Source organism: Drosophila yakuba, chromosome 3R, assembly GCF_016746365.2.
Source record: "Drosophila yakuba strain Tai18E2 chromosome 3R, Prin_Dyak_Tai18E2_2.1, whole genome shotgun sequence".
Taxonomy (NCBI): Eukaryota; Metazoa; Arthropoda; class Insecta; order Diptera; family Drosophilidae; genus Drosophila; species Drosophila yakuba.
The window spans coordinates 22,492,862-22,515,047 of NC_052530.2; the positions used below are offsets into that span (position 1 = coordinate 22,492,862).

The window sequence follows — 22,186 nt, forward strand, 5'->3', positions numbered from 1 at the left end:
AAATTAATTTTCTTGAAATCAACTGAACTTGAATGCCAATCCATTAGGCGTTTAATTACGAGTTCATCAAGGTATTACACTCTATATTTGCATGACTTTTTCCGATTTTATTCGCATGCGTTCTACTGGAAAGGTGGTTAAAATGGGAGTTTGAACCTAGTCAGTTTCATACACGTTAAACATGCAATCCAAACAAGCCTGAATAAAACCATTGAACCTACAAATTATTCGAGTGTATAGATAAACATCTACCCTTTTAATGTGTTATAAAACGCTTTAAAAGTGATGCTTGGGCAAGCTGTATTCATTGTACACCCATCCATGTGAGTGTATATTTTGTAAGACAACTTGGTCATTTGGCTTTCCGCTTTTCCGCTTTTCGCGGCGAGCACGTGGCGGAATCTGCAGAGTGCGGATTGTTTACGAATGGCCGTATGACAACAGAGAGCGAACGAAGGCAGAAGACAGAGAGAGAGGAAAGTGAGGAGAGAGAGGAGAGAAAGCAGGGCGCAGGCGTGGAAAGGAAAACTCGGCAGCGGCGGCAACACTGGTGAATTTGGGCGGGTTTCCTTTCGATTCGGTGGGACAATTCAACGGTTTTCAAATGGAAATGTTGCTCATTTCACTGGGAAACCAAAGGACGCGCAACGCAAAGGGGTTATGTGAGCCCGAGTCCCCAGAGCCACATACCAGCATGTGCAACAAGCGGCTGGAGCAGTTCCCCAGGTTCCAAAGGAACAGCTCGCCTCGAAAAAGGAAGAAAAAGCCCCACACTTTTAGGGGGCCCTTTAATATAACACCGCCATATCAGCGCGCACAGCCTCAGAAAATTCCGGCTGGCATTCAGTTTTCCGCATTTCGCTTTCCACGTTCAGTTCAACGGCAGACTTGCGCGCGTACGGTTCGAACTGAAAAAGCGACGGGTCCGGGTCCGGATTTTTTGGACTTGTCGGTTGTTGGTTGTCCGTGTTCTTGTGTTTGGTGTTAGGTGATAGGTGATAGCAAAGAAGTGTTTGAAAAAATGCCGGAAAATCAGCTTAGACTCGGCTGAAATGCCGCCGGCTGTCGAACCGTATCGTAATTGAATTCGGGCCACTGGATTGGAAATCAAATTCGATTTCGTATCCGTAAGAAAACACGCAAAAACGATAAACTAGTCGTTAAATTGAATATACAAATTGGTGTTTTGATTAAAACTAATAAACATAAACACCTAAAAACCGCAGAGCAGCGCAAAGGCAAGCAGCAAAATTTATTTTTAAACACAATTTCTTTGTTTCTCGCTGCCTGCAATTGGCTGACATTGCTCATACGCCGCGTTGGCCGTAGAAAAAAATCAAAAAAAAAAGTGGGCATTTCAGCATAGTTCCTGGTAAGCGGTCTCCCACTGCCCAAAGTGTTTTGTGAATTATTTTGACTCACTGTTGTTTTTTCCATATTACAAAAACATTGTTTTCGGTAGGTGGGTTTAATTGCAAAGTTTACGCAGAGACGAAAACCGAAATTGGTTTACAAGTTTATGGAAATTCGAGTTGTAAAAGTAATTAGAGAACAGCTATTTGTGGACAACTTTTGGCTGCCCTGGTAACTTTAGCCCAAAAAGTAATTACTTCGACCGCCTAATCAAGCGACTAACTCAATTCGAAAGATCAAATGTGGGCCATTCGGATTCATTGCGATTTTCCACTCAATTTGAGCATCGAGTTCCACGACTCCAGTGAACTGAGAAATAGTTAACCGATAAGCAAAAACCAAATACCAAAAACCAAAAACCATCACGCCCAATTGACTTTCGCAGCTGAAAAGGTCCTCCGATGATCTCAGATTTCGGAAATCGCGCCGGAAGAGCAAATCTCCCGGAATGGCAATTAATTCGAATGCGTTTTCCGCTTTCTAGGCCTTCGAATGGAAATAATCTTTTTAAATAATACACCAATTGCGTACATCCTGTGCGATAAAATTAAGTAAAATAAAATAAAATAAAGTAAGAACCGTGCGCATTGGCTTATCCCTTGGGCATTTTCCCATGTGCTCATCTGAGATGTTTATAATGCAAATAAGCAAAGTGTTTTAAATGTATTTGCTTTGGGGTCGAAGGCATTTCACCGCCGGGGGTTTTTAAGCCATTTAATTTTAAGGTGAACGTAAATAGAGTCTTGAAATAAAATAAAATTTGAAATAAGCCAGGCAAACTTACTGGCTTGATTTTATGCACCTGATACACATGAATGCGAAAACCGAAAATAAATCAAAGTGAATCTGTTTGGTAAAACTTAAAATCCGATTGAGTGCTTAAGCGGTTAATTAATTGAATTTAATCAAGTACTTGTGGTCAAAAGACTTCCACCCTGCAATCAATCGGAAATGTAAATACAAGCCATCAATCAAATTGAAGGTATTTCGCCTGTGAACTCACGACATAATTGCCACTTTAATTGCCGAAAATGAATTCACTCGCAGTGTCCAGCTTTCATCGAAATTTCATTCCAAACCGAAGTAAAGCGCTTTCAAGTGAATCAAGTGAATCCGCTGGCCAAACAGCACACTTAATTGCTCCTCCGAGGGACAGACATCCGACATCAGACATCATCTAACTCAATCAGAGCCTGGCCAAACTTTTGCCGCTTCTAAATATTTAATGTCAACTATGATTAGTGAGGAGGCAAAGTCCTGTGGTTTCAGCCATGTCGATGTGGATGGGGGATGAGGAATGTGGGATGGGGAATGTGGGATGTCGGATGTGGTCGGAGGTCTTTGGATGCGGATAAATGGCTGTTTGGCGGCCAAATGGATGCGTCCATTCGCATCCACACAAAGGCTTTGCCGCTGGTCAGCTGAGCAAACCGAAATCCTTTCAGCGCGAATTGCTTTCGGTGGAGGAGCAGGAGATCCGAGGATCCAGGGCCATTAGTTGGCCCCAAAAGGCGGCCTTTAAAGATCCAGGCAGGCGTGAACGAAAACGAACGGGTATCTTTAAGCGAATGCGATGGCGAATTCGAATAAGTAATAAGTGAGTGAGGGTGCCGTATGCTCCGTGCCGTATGTCCAGTGCTGCTCCACAGTGCTGTCATGCATCAAAACATTTAATTAAATTGAAACCGATGCGGCATCCGCCCCACTGCTGACGTCTTTTCCCGGCCACACTGGACATTGGACAGTGGACATTGGACAGTGGACACTGGAGGTGGGGCACTGGAGGCTGTGGAGGTGGAGGGCAGGTCCTTTGGCGCCGGAGACGTGTGTAACTTCGGCTTTCTTCTCCGGCTTTCAGCTGGACACCAGCTCACCAGTTCGCCAGCTCCGCCCCCGAATGAATTTAAATGAAGGCAGTGCCGGTCCTAAACAAGTCCGTGAATCATGTGCATATTTTAGCGGTGCTCAGTTGAGTTCGTCCTTCTTTTATACAGCCCCATCGAGTTATGCAGTGTCCTTGTCCCTGGACAGGACATGTATTCCACAGGGATGGCCTTTAAATAAATGGGTTAATTCAATGGTATTGTTCGCACAACCACCACCCACATGTATCCACAGCACAATTGTCTAATTTATTGGCATTGAACAATTTTGTCTGTCTTATATAAAATGTTGCCTATAACATATGCAAATAACACTTGGCAGGTTGTTATTTATGAATTGGTGAAGCTTAACTTTAAATTGCCATTTGGCCTTTGTCAAATATATTTTATTTGATCGTATATGCGAATAGAAAATTCAATATTTCGCAAATGAAGTCGAGCATTGGTTAATATTTCCGGCAACGAAATAAATCTATCAATTTTGAATAAGTAAATGCTCAAAGCTCCAGCTGAGAAGTCATACAATGGGGGTAAAAGCAATACAAATCAAAACTGAAATGTACTCAGTTGCCCCTCGACTTCGCCACTGGTCCCCAGCATTCCACGCCGAGCAGATTCGACAAAGAATATACACCGAATGGCAGATGATTGAAATGGGAGTGGGTGCCATAGGAGCAATAGGAACGATAGGAGCCATGAGGCTGGGAATCGAGTGGGGAATGTTCAGAGGTGGCCTGTCTTCACTTCTGTCGGCGCTTTGTTCCTCAATTTACACATAATTGCAATAAATTGACTAAGTGGGTGCTGGGGTACTGAACTCATTGTAGTCCGAGTCCAGAGCTCCACAGTTCCAGAGTTCCACAGATCCAGAGTCTCAGACAGTTGGGCGGAACTGCAGCACCCGGTTATATTCTTATGTATCTTCTTACGTATTTATTTCTGCTCGCATTGTTATGCAGGGCACACTGATAGACTTTGGCTGATAAGATAAGACATTGAAATACCCACAGAACACACTCAACAGCTCACCAGCTCACCTGGTTTATGTCCACTGCTGGTAATTGGTAATGGTGGCCACAAAGGCGATTGGCCGTACAACGGGGCGTATGCGTATTGTATGGGTCACACGAGGAAAAGCCGAAAGTATTTCCAGCAATCACTGCCCTGGCTTTTGTGGCTTCTTTATGGGCCAGGAGAATGGCTTAAATGGCACATAATACTTAGGACCCTTGGAACTTTAATTCCCCACAATGCTGGACTTTAATTTCAGTCTAGGTATTCGAGCAGATTCATTTGTAAATACGTTATCTCTTATTGACCATACAACTTGAGAGGCAAACAAAAGCGAATTGCTCGACAATTAAATTCACGTAGGCAACTTGTCCTGCCCCAACACATTCGCTACTAAGTTCGATGCTAAAGTACACTGGGTACGCATGTGGATATATATCTTCTGTTTATGTAGTATTTTGGCGCTTTTATCGCCGTGGCCTTATTTATATATTAAGGGGATTGTTTAATTTGTGCGCTTGTTATTGTTTTCTGCCTGCTTTTCGGTAGGTGCGAAAGATAAATCCAGCTCGCAAATGAATTCTTGCTCGCGGCAACGCGAGGAGCTCATTAAACAATCATTTTGATGAATTTTACCCGCCCGCCGAGATTCGCGAGCTCCGCAGAGGAACTCAGGAGGAACTGGAGGTGCTAGAGGAGCTGGAGGAGAAGCAGGAGGAGCAGCCAGCGCCTCCAGCGCATGTGGCCAATTTGCAGCGCCATATATTTAATGCTCGTTTTGTGCCTAATTGTTTCGCCAGTGTGTGTGCTTGTGGGGAAATTAAAAACGCTCGTTTAAGCCAGCAAAAGGCGTTGGTAATTACAATTCAAGTTCACTTTCGGCATCCCCAGAAATGTGCTTATTACATTTGCCCCTCCTCCTGCGTCCTTTCTCTCCACTGGCCTCGCTCGTATTTTTGTTTTTTAATAAATTGTTTTAGAGAAGTACAGGCCGGCAGCAGGAAGTGAAAGTACTGTGAATGTGGACCGACATGCCACATGGCGGGGGGGTTGGGGTAGAAAAGGACGAAAGGGGGAGGGGCAGGGCACTAGGACAGCGGCCCCACTCGTATTGACATACATGTGTAGTGGCACACACACATGCACATACATACATACAGGCGTCCCTTCAGAGAAATAAGTAACAATCTTTTTTATAACAAATGATTTATTGCCAAGAAGCAGCGGGTTCAATTCAGTTTTTATTTAAAAAGAAAGATTTCAAGCCTGATTTGTATTTACAATAGAAAATGTATGTTTAAGCAAAAGACAATACTTTTATAATTTAGTTTAAGTAATAATTAATTTAATTTTACAATATCCATGCACTGCTTAATATATTCAAGTATAAAGATCATCATATAATATGCAATCTATATTTATATTGCAAAGCTAGCTGGGTTTTCTGCCAGTGCACTCCTAAGGGACTGGGCTGCCTACATTGAGCCGCACTGTTGCTGCAGCCACACACTCCCACACCCACTGCCACGCCCACCGCCGCCCACAGGCTCACAAAGAGCCAGCTACTAAACTCGCCTTTATTTCTGTGCGTTCTACCCTGGCCACCCTGTACTTGACTTGTCAAACACAAAAAAGGAAAACTGCCAAGGGAGTGGGGGGTGGGTGGGGAAAGGGTGTGGAAAAGTCCGGACCTTTTTATTCTGGGTCGCAAATGAAGGCTGCATGTGCTTTCCACGCTCCTGCGAAAAACGAAATGCGAAATGCGAAATATGTGGAATGTGGCGGTCCGAGGGGAATCGCTTTATTTTAGCAAAGAGGCCGCTTCGCATTGCCACATAATCAATAGGGAACAGATTTCCAAGTTCGCAACTGCATTGTTGTCAGCCGAAAACTTGATTAGCCACAAAGCCACCGCCTCAAAGCTAAAGTTGAAAAGCAGCATATTTGCACTTCCCGCCTTCAACGAGGTGGTACAGAGTTCGGCGCTGCCCGGTGCCAAGTGTTTACCCTGACGTTCTGAGCAAGTGGAGTGCGTCTGGAGCACTGGGCACTCCAAGTTAGTGGATTGCCAGTGAGCTGGCAGTGCTACTGTTGTCTAGCTGGATGGGATGTGATAAGAAACGAGCGGAAAACAATCGCCAGTCAGCGCGACAAATTCGCTTAAAAGTTTACAGCTCTGCGGCGCTAAGCTGCTGGCACAACACGGCGTATACGCAACATTGGACTTTCAGCCATTTCAGCCGCATCAGCACTTTCCATCACTTTCGGTGGCTGCCCAATGGTACGTGACAGTTTGGCCATTTTTCAAGTTCAGCGAAACTGCGAGCGAATCTAATTTTTTGCGATTATTGCAGAAAACGCAATTTTAACGGACATCGGTCAAAATAACTGCTGAACATTATTCAAGCTGAAAAAAGGGGGCACAACTTTCCGTTGGTCGTGCATTTTTTCAAGTATTTTTCCAATATTTGCTCGAACGATTAGTTTCGGGGGCGTGAAACGATCTGCCAATTATGGTGAACATTCTTTTGAAGATTGTTTGCCTTTCATTAAGACTGCATCACTTGCACTTCACTTGCCAGTTGCCAGTTGGCAGTTGCTAGACCAAACTAGAACTGAAACCAGAACCAAAACCAGAAACAGAAACAACTTACTAATTTGTCTGTGGCATATGCTTTGTTTTGCCTATTTTTGTAGTCATTATTTGTAATCATTTCTCGGCAGACAAGCTGCCGGCAATTGATTTCTGCCCGCCTGGGTGTTTGTTTAATAGCTTTCGATGCATCTAGTCGGGAGAATGGGATGCATCTTTGTTTCCTACTGGAGCACGCTATTGACTGGGCTGATGAAGTGTTCTCCCAGTGCACTGGGAGAAAAAAGTACTTAAAACTTGATAGCGCTTCTTCAAGTAATGTAATGAAACTAGATATGCCACAGAAATCGATGAACACACTGGCACGTAGGTGTCTAAAAGCATGCAACATAATATCGCACGACTTTAAAATATATTGTAGCACACTTTTAGGCGGCGCACCCATTACACAAGGATTCCTTTCACTTTCTGCGGTCGCTGGAATTCGGATGCGCTATTCTTGGCGCACAAATATTTTTGTGCCCGTACCTTTTCCATTTCGAGAATAAACACAAGTGAATTTTTTCCATTCCGGCTGGACACAGTAGCAAAAGTAAGAAAGCTAGCAGAGTAATAAAAACGCCTCCAAGGAGCGAAAAAGTTGCTACTCGGATTATCGTTTTGTCAGACTTCAAGTGGCGCGGCTGGCCGTCGCAATTATCTCTAGCTGCCAAGGACATTTCTGAGGCATAATTGAAGGACGACCAGGTCGCTTCCTAGCAAGGACCTTTCCCTACTTTTCCATACCTTTTATGGAAAAATGGGAAAAAGGCCATCAAAGAGAGGATTCACTGTCGTGCTGAAACAATTGTAAGCGAACTTGAAAGGCAGGTGAATTCAGCTCGGGGGACTCGTAAAAAGAAATAGCTCTGTTTGGCTTTTTCAATTGGTTTTGTGCTATTTTGGCCACATAATAACGCACAAGATAGAGATCATAAAAATGTTATTTAAGCTTTGGGGTCATTCGTCATTTTTATTGTCAAATATCATTTAGTTAATACGGCCCCTTGAAATCGTATTTTGCAAATTCGCATAATTGATATGGATTCAAAAGTCATAGTCAACGAAAACAATCAATTTTGTTTGATATTGTCGATGGACAATATGGAATTATTTTTAATTAAGCAGCTTTGGTTCTTTTCCGATTGCCATTCATTAGCGTTCAGAATCATAAATGAGTGTTATGCGAATGCGAAAGTAAAAGTTCGTACTGGACAAATCACCGGCATTTAGCACTGCCCAAGTTTCCAAGGTATCCGCTGGTATCCACTAATGGCCACCACATCGCGGCCTCATCAAGAGGCACATACTTAGGAATACTTTGCTGTGGGTCGCTCCAAAGTCAGATTATTCAAGGAACTAGAAAGAAACCATCGAAAAGTTCTGGGGCAGAGCAGGAGATAGGGCGAAAATGAGTCACGTACCGAAAAGAGAAACAAACTCGTGAAGAAATCAAAATCGATATGAATCCCTTCATGAGCACGTAGCAGGAGTGTGTAAAGTTTTCACTGAAAATGAGCATCGAAAAGCTTTGTTTGCAACAAACAGGCACCAGAAACAGCAAAACACCAACACCCAAGGCCATCAAAGATCACAAAAAATAAAAACGAAATTTGCCACGAATTAAATTAGATGGTTCTTTGCCTTTTTTCAGGTCGCCCAGTTGGCAAATGGAAAGCAAATAAGCGAAGCCAAAGGGATACGCAACATTAACTCCGAAATCCCTCAGTCCGGATAAAGACAAAGGCAAACACTCCGGGGTGTGGAAAACAGCAGCAGTCGCATCATGGAGAATCGCAGCGACTTTGAGGCGGATGACTACGGCGACCTCAGCTGGAGCAACTGGAGCAATTGGAGCACACCCGCGGGCGTCCTCTTCTCGGCCATGAGCAGCGTGCTCTCGGCCACCAACCACACGAACCAGCCGGATTTCGGCCAGGACCTCGGCCTGTCCACCAGCTCCTTCAATCACAGCCAGACGTGAGTCCAACCCGGATCCCATCCACTGCCTAATTATGACACAAAACTCAATTAATGACCGCACTCACGCACGAACAGAGTACTCGACTCGAAACATGGGAGTCGGCGATTTTTGCTCCAAGGGGGTTGTCCATTTTTAGGCCACCTTTTATATTTGTTTCATTAATATTAATCACTACACTCTTAATGTTTCAATGTATCTATGTTATTTTATACATAGTTTCATTTCCCTTTTCTATTTTTCAAATAATTGTTGATCAAGAGAAACTACTCATCCATAGCGTTTCCAAATAAAAAAGTCCTTAAGTACCCACCTACTCCACTGCTCCCAAGTGGGGCAACCCATACATTCCGTGGCTTTTTGATGGCTCCTGATGAGTCCGCCTCCGCTCCGGTTTTATCCGCGATTTAGCCATGATTGTGCCCACACCCACGTGCATCTCTAATGACGCCTGCGTTCAGTCGTTCCGGCATTCAGTCATTCAGTGATTCACTGGGGCACTTCCCTTCCGCTCATCACTTCCGTTTCAAATACACAAAACAGCGGCGAAGGCAAACACATTTTATGCGGAGACACTTACTTTATCCGCATTTGTACATATATACACAAAAAAGTGAAAAAACTGCGGGTCTATGGCATTCAACTCTATTCTTTCCGGCTGAAAAAACGTCGGCACTTTTTGCAGACATGTCCCAAATTTACTGCCAGCAGCAGTAGCAGTAGCAATAAATGGGTTTCACTGGCTGTTTAGAACTGGGATAATTATTGGGATATGTGAATATATGGGATATGGATATGGGAATATGGCTGCGTCTGACGCATCGAAAATCCATTCTGCAAACGACTCAGCTTTTTGCAGCCCAAAAACCAGAGGCCACAAATCCTTCAGGCAGTGCTCAACATTTCGATCCTGGTACTAAGCTGGCTGCTCTTTTTGGCCCAACCGAGTTGTCTATTTCTGTTGTCCGATTTATGTGCAAATAGAGACGGCCAAGATGGCTAGAAATTGGCAGGACGAAGGACACAGCCTGGCATAGATTTTTCGGCACAAAAGAATCCGTGCATCAAAGCGTAAACATATTTGCACACATCTCTCTGAAGTGGCACTCACTCACAATCACAATTGATTTGCCAAACTGTCCACATTCCCATAACGACTAATATGGAAGACATGGGCTAATTGCTTTGATGGTCTATTTTTGGACGAGGTCACTAGCATTTATTTGGAAAAGCATATATTTTTAAGGGCCCAAGTAATCACAACAATGGAACAATGGCGTTTTTTTTTGAGGCTTAAAAGGAAACTTTTTCAATAGAGGTATTTGTTTTTCTTAAAGATTTTCCTGGTCTGGTATTATTTATTAATTTTTGGGGTATTTTAGGGCACTTCCTGGAGCGAAATACATTTTTCGCAGTACTTCTATACTATTTAAACCTCAGCATCGATATCAACAGGAATATAAGCAATGGCATAGTGAAAATACTTTTGTCGTGACATTTTCTTTGGCCCGAGGCATCCGGAATCTGTTATTCTGACTCTTCTACTTTTTATTTTCCATTTTCCTCGGCAGCTATTTTCCCTCAGCCATTTTCCCTCAGCCATTTCAGCTCGTCATAGGCCTGTCGAGGTCCTAGCAAAAACAAATCAATAATCCTCTTTGCATTGGGAGCTCGAACAAAGGGGATTCTATGTAAATCCTCGCAGTTTGTCATGCGAAAAGGGTGAATGGGTTGGTTGGGGTGTGTAAAGTGAGAATTACTTATGTGGGCATCTTTTAATTGCTCTGAAGAGTGAATAAACAGAGCATTAATGACCACCTTGCCAATTTAGTGCCATCTCCCGCACACTGTGTGCATATTAAATGACATGGCTGCCCTTCTATCCATCTGCCCCCCAGTTTCGACAGGATCTAGGCTCACAAATCCGATGGAGAGGATTCCGGCCGAGATTGCCGACCCTCTATTTGAGCACTCTCCTAGTTGCGAGCCTAAGCAAACAAGCCAAGGCCCGCAAAATATTAAAAAGATGACGACAGCCACCGATGAGTGAGTGGAAAGGAATGGAGTGGAGTGGGTGGAGTGGATGGAGTGGATGGAGTGGAATAGATGGAGTGGTGTGGAGTGAAGAGGAGACTCCTGCCTTCCGGCTTGGCTGAACCCCATGTTTTATGTGGCAGACGGCGCTGCAGAAAAACACGGATTTGTCAACGCACGCACAATTACACACGCTTAATAGCGACAACATCCTGGAGTCGCACATATAGCTACACAGAGAGAAATCGCGCTGTACTTAATTAAATGAAATAATATGCTATAGCGAACTCTATACATCCTTTCTGTTAAGATTAAGAAGAAATCTTTTGATTGTTAGTTAGTTACATTCGTAAGAAGTTTACTTACTTAATTCCCTTGAGCTTTTCTCCCAGTGCACATATTCTTTTGAGCTGAAAGCACCCATTCGCACGCTTACATAGGCACATCACCCACTTGGCACTCGTTTATGGCGGAGCGGGGGCACACCGTGAAACATAACACACACTTAATCTCGATGTCACTAATTCCCCAACGTAACCCCGTGTCCCATCCACATCCACAGCCTATCCACCGACCTGCCCGCCGCCGGGGACGTGGAAGACGCGGCCAAGGATGCGGCGGCGTCCATGGAGACGGGCTCGTTTGCATTCGTGGTCCCGTGGTGGCGTCAGGTGCTCTGGAGCATCCTTTTCGGCGGCATGGTCATTGTGGCGACGGGCGGTAACCTGATTGTTGTCTGGATCGTGATGACGACCAAGCGGATGCGGACGGTAACCAACTATTTCATAGGTGAGTATTGTGGCTGGTGTTTTGTGTGCAAACGTTGCGTATACGCAATAAAAGTCACTCATACGTCGTGTTGGCCGTGTGAGTTTAGTTGTTAAGGTAAATATTTGTTGGGTTATAAACTGTTTAGAGCTTTGTTAACATGTGATAATATAACGTATTAAAGACGGCCGTTTTGTGCTAGAAAGTCTAGTTAGTTTCCAAATTTTCCTGTAGTTAGGAAGTAACTTTTCCGGCTAAGTTTGTCCAGTCAGGTCGACGAGCTCCTGTCAAGAGTTTGCTTAAGCTTTGGCCCGGGGTACGAAAGGGTGGATTACCTATTTATGGGGCACTTGAAGAGCAGCTGAATTGGTTGCACCGCCCTCCGTCGCCTGCATTCCACATCCGCCCTGTTGCACCTCGCAGATTTATGCCATCGTTGGCAAATTTTGATGAAGTGGAGGAGCAGCCCGGAGACAGGACGGTATTAATATTAATTTCCTCAGCTTTGGCCATCAAATCAAGTTATGCAGTTTGCCGGCTGAGTTTCTCAGCTCGGCTTTCATTAATTGAATGTGCTTTTAGTCACGTTTCGGAGTGCATTAAATTTGCATGCTGCAGCTCTTGCAACTCGTGCACACTAATCACACCTTTAATAATCCAAATGTGCTTTCAACGAGAGTTTGCCAAAGTTTGGCCAAACTTTCACTGCCTAATGACATTACCGGCATTTTGCTGGCTTGGACGACAACCTCTTGGATGCCTGATTGCCAGCTTTGTGCATGCGCAATTATTTTAATAAAATTCCCAAGCAACTTGAGGCGGCGAGGCTGGAATTGATTCCGTTTACCCAGAGCTTACCGCTAATCCAGCTCTTCCGTTCGACGATCTCCTTCAGATACAGATACGGATACAGATACAGATACTCGTATGTATCTGTGCAACAATGGCACGAACACAATGCCGTTCTGAAGCATCCTCCTTGCTGAAATTCCATTGTCTGACTGGGTAATGAATATTATTGTTATTATTATTACGTAAACTAAACGGCCGTTGAGCTCGCAGGCTTTACGAATTTGCATTTATAAATACACATTGGCAATCATTATTAGTAACAAGTTCTGACGTTTTAATCATTTTCGGGCCCACGAAAATTTCAAATTCCCATCACAGACATCTGGAACGAACTGAGCTTGGGGTTTTTGGGGGAGAAGGGCATGGGTTTGGTGGAAGTCAGTCACCGGATGATAATCTTCTTTGGCTTCATTATCAATGCGTATTTGCATCTTTTGTTTGAGTTTGTCGGTTAGAGCAGCGTTTGTACTCGGGGTCCACTCACTTTTCTATTAAGTAGGATAAATTCATGTTGTAAAAAGGGAATTTGTTTCAAAAGTTTACTGTTAAATGTGTATTACTGGGGCTTCTGAAAGAATTTCTAATTATCCTTATAACAAAGTAACTTCTTCACTCATTCGGTGCAGCTAAGAGTAATAAATGTGAGATAAGATGTTTCATTTTCAAAGCCTAAACAAATACTTTGTACAGTCTTAAGCTCTGTAGAGTAAATCATTTAATTCGGCTCAGATTATCAATGATTGCCCTGCCATCGCCGGCAAAAGAAAGACTGAGCGCTTAAAAGTAGCATTTGGTTATTAATTAAAATGGGCCCGAATCGATATTTGGCTACGTGGCTGACAGGAGCAGGCCCCGAGGATAATGGAGGCCAGATAGCCAGGACACAGCCACATAGTCAATGGCCCCAGGAGCCAGGTCGATTGTTAGAATGCGACACGTCGCCTCGTGTCGTCTTGTAGGCGTCGCAGGTTTCGCAGGATTCGCAGGATTCGCAGGACTTCGGAGGAACCGAAGGACCTGAAGGAGGCTAGGAGAACATGAGGACACGGGCTAATGTTCGGCAAAAGGACATTTGTTTTATTGTAGGTGCTGTTTCGGTTTCGTGATGCTTTTTATGCGCCGGCACTTCGTCGCCTTATCTCCAGTAGATAATGAAAAGTAAACAAAGGCAGACTTTTCTTTTCCATTTTCCTTTTTTATTCTGCTCGGGCCCATGTTTTGTTGTCTATGGCATGTAAATCGCTCCATGCAAATGAAACACGATAAAAGTGTATCCTTCGGAGGTGTACATATACTCGTATATATGTACCATTCATTTCCTGTTGATTTCGGTAGAAATATGCGGGTGAAAGTGCACTTTATTCCGGTCCAATTAAAAGGTGAGTGGGCCCTCGAAGCTGAGCAATTGTACAAAGTCATTGCTGTTTGTTTTGCATAATTTGCCCAATCAGATGGTAATGCTTACTTTTCTTCGTAATTTCCGGTTGCTTTCTGGCTGCCGCATCCAAATCCTTGGTCCTGCCCCCCAGTGAATCTCTCCATCGCGGACGCCATGGTGTCCAGTCTGAACGTCACCTTCAACTACTACTACATGCTGGACAGCGATTGGCCCTTCGGCGAGTTCTACTGCAAGCTGTCGCAGTTCATTGCGATGCTGAGCATCTGTGCCTCGGTGTTCACATTGATGGCCATCTCCATCGACAGGTGAGTGGATTACGGATTACGCATTACGCATTACGGATTATGGATTATAGACAGTAGCTCGTGCTCTGGGGGATTATGTATGTACATATGTATGTATGTAGCACCATTCATATGCATATGCATTATCAATATGCGCCGACCTATCTGAACCCTTATCAATCACGGTCAGAAGCACAGGCCCAATAACCCATTCGCTTTAATAGGATTTCATAGGGATGCGGACATGGGTGCACAATTGGATTGCCCGTCACAAGGATCAAAACGAAAGCCCATCAAAATACATACGTGTGCTAAAGTATAAAGTACATACATAAATAATGTTCCACCTACTTGGGCATTTATGGATGATTCATATATTTCAAATATCGGGAGGCCAAAACGAATTATTCCGTCTAGTAAACAGAGTAATAGACCAACGACTTGAAATATTATAAATAATGTTTCGGCAATTGGTTATCCACTGTAATATCTTTCCTATTTAATTCATTTTACCCACCGAATGTTGTTGTGTGGTAAACAAAACAGTCGGCATACGAACATAAATGCTGGAAATTGTTTATAAATGATTCCCGATTGGCGCAGCACTAAATATGTATTGAAGATTTATCTGTTTGAAGTCGTAAGCAAATAAATTAAAATATACTGTCAAGTCAAGGCGTGCACAAATTATAAATGAACAAGTTCAACGGGCTGAAATCCTGAAAATCAAAATAATATCAATACTTACCCAACTTTCATTACAATAAAAAGTATGCCGATAAATAAGGTTTCAGCTGCTTGGGCGAAAACAATCAGTGAATGCGGAGTAATTCTTTGAAGATGGAACAAATAAATTGAGTAAATTGCAAACAGGCGACACATGAATTATGCTTGTTGTTACCACATAAATTAAACTAATGCCTTGAAGAAATCATGATTTATGTTCCCCAGACAGGAGGAGCCATTAAAATTAATCACGGAAACCTAATCTGTTTAAAGTCCTGACCCAAAAACGCGAAAAATCCCGCAGGACGACATACATATGTGTACTCCTAGAACGTGATGCCATTCGGCGGCTATTAGGTTCCTATGTAAACTCCCTTAATGACTGCAACTTTTAATGGCTTGCCGTGATCCGATGAATAACACAGCTCCACGCAGGCCAAAAATTCCTCAGATTAAATTACTTTCGGGCTTTGGCACTCTTCTGCACCAGCGTTGTCCCTTTAATTCCATTTCGAGGGTCCTTTTTTTTCGGCTGCCGCACCCGTGCATTTCGATAATCAGCTTATGCTCCCAGGACTCACCCCTCCCCCCCCCCCGCGCACTTCCGGCAGAAACTCATTTGGAGGAGCTGCCTCCGCACTGGGTGGAAATTGTGTTAAGTCGACGCACCTCTCGTTTCAGATACGTGGCCATCATCCGGCCACTGCAGCCGCGGATGAGCAAGCGGTGCAACCTGGCCATTGCGGCGGTCATCTGGCTGGCCTCCACGCTCATCTCCTGCCCCATGATGATCATCTATCGCACCGAGGAGGTGCCCGTCCACGGGCTCAGCAACCGCACGGTCTGCTATCCGGAGTGGCCCGACGGGCCCACGAATCACTCCACGCTGGAGTCCCTGTGAGTATCCTTCATCCCATCTGTTCGGAATTTATGGGTTTCGAAGCTGTCGGACCTTGTTAGCCACACAGCCAACGCAGTTAGCAAGGACAATGCAAAGCTTTGCACACTGCACAGAGCGCAATTGGATTAGGATCCTTTGGTTGTCAGGGATCTGCAGAAGCTACTCTTTAATTTCCTAGAAAAGTCACGATACTTTGCTGGCGAAAAGTCAGGATACTTTTTTTTGCGAAAAGTCAGGATACTTTGCTTGGAAAAAGTCAGGATACTTTGCTTGCGAAAAGTCAGGATACATTGCTTGCGATGATTGAGGAGTTCTAGGAAGTGTAAACTAAAGCTCTTGAATATGGAAAAGCATCCAATTTGAGTGCCGTGCACAGAGAAAAGCCATTGTTTTCCTCACCATAGAGATGGAGGTGTAAATCAAAAAATCAGAGCGTCAATCAGACTGGCGGTTGCACATGCAGAAACAATCGGAGTCCTGATCCAAACTGGGATGGGAGAGGGAGAGGGAGGGGGTCGTAAAAGAGGACACTCGGAGGCAAAACTGAACTGAAGAAGTTCTCGTAAAAAACGAACGAACGACTGACTGGCTGAGTGGGAAATTGTGGGTGGGGTGGGTGTTGAAAATCTAGGGGAAAATCGGGCGGTGGGGCAAAAATAAAACGTGTTGCTTTTTACAACCATTTTGTATGGCAATTTGGTAGCAGTGGGTGTCCTGCGTCCTGCGTCCTGCGTTCTGCGTGCTGAGTCCTGTGGCCCCCATCGTTATGCATTGTGTCCCACATGCAAGGCCATTAATTTTAGATTCATTCCAAATTGCTACTTGCTCAATAAAAGTAAAACAAAAGCCATAGCCAAAGCCAAAGCCAGCAACAATGTCCGATGGAGCGATAGGGGCTTTTAAAAGCATTGCCCGACTAACTGAAAGGCTTGTAAACACCGTGTTTGATCTGCTCTGTGTCCCGTCGTTTAGCTACAACATCCTCATCATCATCCTAACCTACTTCCTGCCCATCGTCTCCATGACGGTCACCTACTCGCGCGTGGGCATCGAGCTCTGGGGATCCAAGACCATTGGCGAGTGCACGCCCCGCCAGGTGGAGAATGTGCGGAGTAAGCGACGGGTAAGTCCTGGCTGGGATGCGGGGTGTCCAGGGGTTCTGGTCACCACCACTTGCAAGTCCTTAAGCCTTTAAAAAGATTTCATAAATTTAATATATGAGCTAAATGTACATATACTTAAATAGTTGTAAAATTAAATTCATACCTCGTAATCATGAAAATAATAGTAGTTAATCCTTAGCTGCATTTATTGCACTTGTTTTCCGAGTGGTTTAAGCTGCACCTTAATTGTTAGGGATTTTTCCAAACTGCTGTTTAAATTGCTGTTTAATGTGCAGATTAACTTTACCTGCAGTTACCGAACTTAGTTTCCCTGAAACAGCTATTGTATATTGAAATGTAGCTCCGAATTTAGAGCAAGTGCAACAAAAGTCAAGCTTAAACTTTGTAAAGAGAAACAGCAGCTTAGGAAATTCCAGTTGACATCACATTTCATTATCCCACTGCCCACAAAAATAGACTAATGGCTTTCAGCTATTTGATAAGACATTGCACACGTACTGAACAACCTCCACTCTCCATCCCCCACAGGTGGTGAAGATGATGATAGTGGTCGTCCTGATATTCGCCATCTGCTGGCTGCCGTTCCACAGCTACTTCATCATCACATCCTGCTATCCGGCCATCACGGAGGCGCCCTTCATCCAGGAACTCTACCTGGCCATCTACTGGCTGGCCATGAGCAACTCCATGTACAATCCCATTATATACTGCTGGATGAATTCGCGGTGAGTAGCCCACTCGATTGCCACTTTATTTAGTTGCAGACTTAAGGCCGCTCCATGTTCCTGTCCACACTCATGTGGCTGATCTAACCCGCAGCAAATTGGTTCATTTGCGGCGGAATTAGCACCATTAGGGCACTAAGTGGAATGCAGTGGCATTCAAGGCATCGGCAGCTCGGCACTCGGCAGCTCGACAAGATTAGTTGATTGGTTAGCCGGCTCCCCGGAAATTAATGTGCTCGTCATCATTACTGCAGGAAAGTGTTTCCTCGACCTCCAGTGAGTGGCTGCCACTGCCTCGCACTTTGAATATAGTTTGCGAGCACATGACAGCATGATTCCGGAAAACTGTCGTACAGCTGCGGCTGAAAGAAAAGCACGCAACTTGACATCTATTTAAGGCAAGTTTGCGAATGGAAGACGCTTGAACAGCTGGGGTTCCTTGTTGCTTCAGGAAACTTAACTTAAAGCCACTCTTAAAGGGGTGCCACAAGCCCATAGAGAACCAGTTAGTTTTGTGGCACTATTATTGTGCCCAAAACTGTGGGTGTTGATATATGTTGATACATATGTACATATATGCATATCCGCACTGGAACAAAAGGCGTTGTTGCCATATAGGGCCGTACAAATTGGCAGCCGGTGTTCGTGCCCGGAAAAACGTAGCGGATTGCAATTAATTCCGCTCAGTCAGCGGATATCTGACTGATGGGCAATGGGAAAACGGTGGCCTGGAAGGGAGCCGCCGGGTATAATGGGGTTACTACGTGGAATAAAAGCCAATGTGGGCCAGCACGTGAGATCCGACGCCCAGGATCACGGCCAGCTACCCACAATTGATGGCGCCCCATATGCAAATGATGACGACAACGTCAACGACAACGACAACGGGAACGAGAGCGAAGCTCTTTATTTCCATTTACTACCCATGGGGAACACGGAGATATTAAGTTGCCGCGATGGCCCGTAAAAAACACTCCCGTAGCACCATAGATTATATGAGTAAGCGGTGTCTAGCTTGCTGTCCAGGACGGGATGAAGTGTGGCAGCCAGCAGAAAAAAGCTGCTCATAAATAAAGGAACTTGATGTCTTTCAGGGATTGTCACAATTGAAGTCCATAAATACTGAACTAAGCTGGTTAGGGTCGCGGTATCGAGTTGTCCTTGGGGCCAGTTAAAGTTTATTGAGTTACAAATGGTATTACTGGGCTGTAGGGTAACGCGTTTAAGATTTAAATGATAATGGCTTGTAGTTCTTCTATTAATCATGTAATTCCATTTAATTTCATTTGCAGCTTTCGCTACGGTTTCAAGATGGTTTTCCGCTGGTGCTTGTTTGTGCGCGTGGGCACGGAACCCTTCAGTCGGCGGGAGAACCTGACATCCCGGTACTCCTGCTCCGGCTCCCCGGATCATAATCGCATCAAGCGCAATGGTAGGTTTGACCATTGACCATTAAAACTGAAAGGAGTGACCGCTAATGAGTCTCACATTGTTAGATACCCAGAAATCGATACTTTATACCTGTCCCAGCTCACCCAAATCGCATCGAATTTCGCACGGCGGTGAGTTTGAGTCCTGTCCACCCATAAGTGGATAAGGTAGCATCTAATTATATTTCCTCAAAATCCAAACCCCAGGAACAGCCCGCAGTGCGACGCTGAGGAACAGCATGCCGACGGAGTCGCTGTCGTCCGGCGGAGCTGGAAGTGGAGGTGGAGGACACAGGAAGCGGTTGTCCTACCAGCAGGAAATGCAGCAGCGGTGGTCAGGACCCAGCAGTGCCACCTCGGTGACCAATTCCAGCAGTACGGCTAACACCACCCAGCTGCTCTCCTGACAGCCGGTCATCCAGGTGGTGCCGCCGGAGAGGGAGTGCCTGGAGATGCAGACCCAGATCGTCTGCTCCTCGCCGTACAACAACAACTATCGGCGTGCCAATCCTGGCATCTCCGACCGTGACTCGTCCGACGACAAAACCTGGCTCTAAGCTACTTTAAGGTCTCGAATTTACACTTTTACAAAGGTCCATCGATTGGATGCCTACCGTGTTTCGCCCTAGTCTAAATTTCAATTCGTTCTAAAAGAAACCAAAGCTAAGTTAGGATACCATCCTTGCCCTCGACCGCCCCTCGAACATATCAGATATAGCTGGGCTGCAAATCCGCCCACTAATTGGGTTTCCCATCACCATAGCCCACTGTATATCTGTAACTCGATACCTTGTTGGAATCCGGTGGGAATCCAGGTTGTGGCGGGGACAGGATAAGACTAGAAGTTAGAGCGCTATATAAGATTTCCCATTCGTGGGCCTCGTTAGGCGGCTACTGATCCACTTGAATCACTGTACATATTCGGATTGGTTCCTACAAATCGTTTTTAACTCTTAATTCTCAACGCTTACGGCTGCTTGCTTAAGTTGCAACCAAATAAGAAACCACAAATAACGAATAAAGAATAACGAATAAACAAATGACTATGAATGTGAGTGTACGTGTACGTGTAAATATAAATGTCTGAATATAAACGTTATTGCGAATAAAGCGACTTGCTCCATCACCAAGTTGTTCCTAGTTGTATTGGGTTTCCTTTCAGAAGGAGCACGAAAATAGGGACTGTCAACATCCTCGAATGAGTACGTCCCCGACTTTGTTTATTCAGCTATTCCATCCATATTATATTCGGAGTGTGAATGGGGGAACGGAGAAATGGGGGAACGGGGAATGGGAGTCGCCAGGAGTGGCAAACACACTCGAAAATCCAGCAACCCCCAGCTCCGGCGAGGGTGTAAGATGAATTTAAATATGAATAATCCAACTGCCGGGGGCTGGTCTGAATAAGGTCTGAATGCGAGCGAACGTATTTGAATGCACATGTGCCTGTGTCTATGCGAGTTATGCCCACAAGCCATCTTTCCCGCCCGGCGTATCAATTTTTTATCAGTAACCATTTTAGAGAAAATTGCATTTGATTTTCTGTTTTTTATGTTTTATGTTTCGTGTGCTCAATGTAAGCACTTCCACTTCCCCAATCCATCGTAGCCAAAGCGAATTTCCAGCACAGTGGGCGAACCCCTAACTCACTTAATTCCACGCCGCCTTATTCCTATAAGTTATGAATTATTCCAGGTTATGAAAACACCTGTCAAGTGGGAGTACAAACGCTTTTCGGATTAATGGAAGTGTAAAAAGGGGAACACTAAAGGATTTCTATCAGGCTTCACTAAGAATAACAGGTTGCGCACTCTGTATTCTTATTTATGAATGGATATCATTTACTTTACTATTGTAAGAGTATTTGAAAGTCTTCACAAACATGGTTATAACGCTTTCATGAATCCCACGAAAGCGAGTATTTAAAGCTCCGGAGGATTGTTTTCACAATATTTGCATTAGCGAATGTCATACGACTTCCTACTTTGACCAAATATACTTAAATACTTGCTGCTCCATTTCCACACATTTTCTCGGAAAAGGTTTCAAGCACAGCCTCTTGTGATGGCGACAGGAACTTGCTAAAGGGTTTCGCTTTCAGAAGTATTAAACAGGCGACAGCAATGGGTTTCTTGTGAACGAGTTACTCATAAATTTTAAACAAAACTTGGAAAATCTTGTTTAAAAAGTTTGCTAACATTTATGGTACCCATAACATTTGTCCAAGTGCATTTTGTGCATAAACAACACAATCTCATTCGACTAATCGCTTACTTTTCAGCTTTAATGGCACACGTAATCCTTGAGTGGAAAGGCATAACATATATGGATTAGTTTCTAGCCGTGTAATGACCACTAACCATTGACTTATCTTAATGGCACATGCTCGTTCTAAGCCCCCTGGCTGCGCTCTTGCTTCCAAGGCCAAGAATAATACTAAACACAAAGAAGAGGCCGCCGTAATGCATTGGTTGATGGCCTTGCTGGCACCACTGCGTATGCGTGATATGCACGAAAGTTTTGTGGGCAAGCCTGGTAAATGCAGCCCGTTAGCCAGGCCTCAATCAAAGCCAGATGGGTAATATTGGCCAGGGCTCATTAACGAGCATCATTAGTTTCCGCGGGCGTGGTCCCACATGGAGGATTAGATCGCTGCCCCAAATAAGTCGCAGCCCACTGCTGTGGACAAATCACAAGCAACGAGCAAGGAACACACATAATGCTAATGTGCGTTGGCCGCATAAACATGTGAGCTGGGACAAAAGGCGGAAGCGGACACAATGGGCTCGACTTTAGGACCAGGCCCAGCAGAGTCGTTAAATGCCCACCTTTTATAAGCATAAAACAATAGACGTACGTACACTTGGCCCACGGAAACGGTGTGCAAATCTGTGTAGCCACCAGCTAGTAGGGCATGCCGCCTTCCCCCCGAGACATGTCAAACACATAAAGAAGGCCAACGGGGATCGGGGGTAACGGGGGCCTCAATGAGCAACCTGTACGGGCAGACTTGCGGATGCGGT

The 22,186-nt window shown here is 44.6% G+C and overlaps 1 protein-coding gene across 1 annotated transcript; it reads left to right on the plus strand.

Moving 5' to 3' along the window:
* The first annotated feature begins 879 nt into the window (after positions 1-879).
* LOC6537969 (tachykinin-like peptides receptor 99D) lies at positions 880-20,289 on the plus strand. The gene is made up of 10 exons (XM_002098470.4): positions 880-1,372; positions 8,594-8,919; positions 11,517-11,743; positions 14,104-14,278; positions 15,665-15,880; positions 16,857-17,007; positions 17,537-17,733; positions 19,026-19,165; positions 19,230-19,295; positions 19,371-20,289. The coding sequence occupies exons 2-10, from the start codon at positions 8,726-8,728 to the stop codon at positions 19,568-19,570; spliced, it is 1,566 nt and encodes a 521-aa protein (XP_002098506.3). The 5' UTR covers positions 880-1,372; positions 8,594-8,725; the 3' UTR covers positions 19,571-20,289.
* The last annotated feature ends 1,897 nt before the right edge of the window (positions 20,290-22,186 follow it).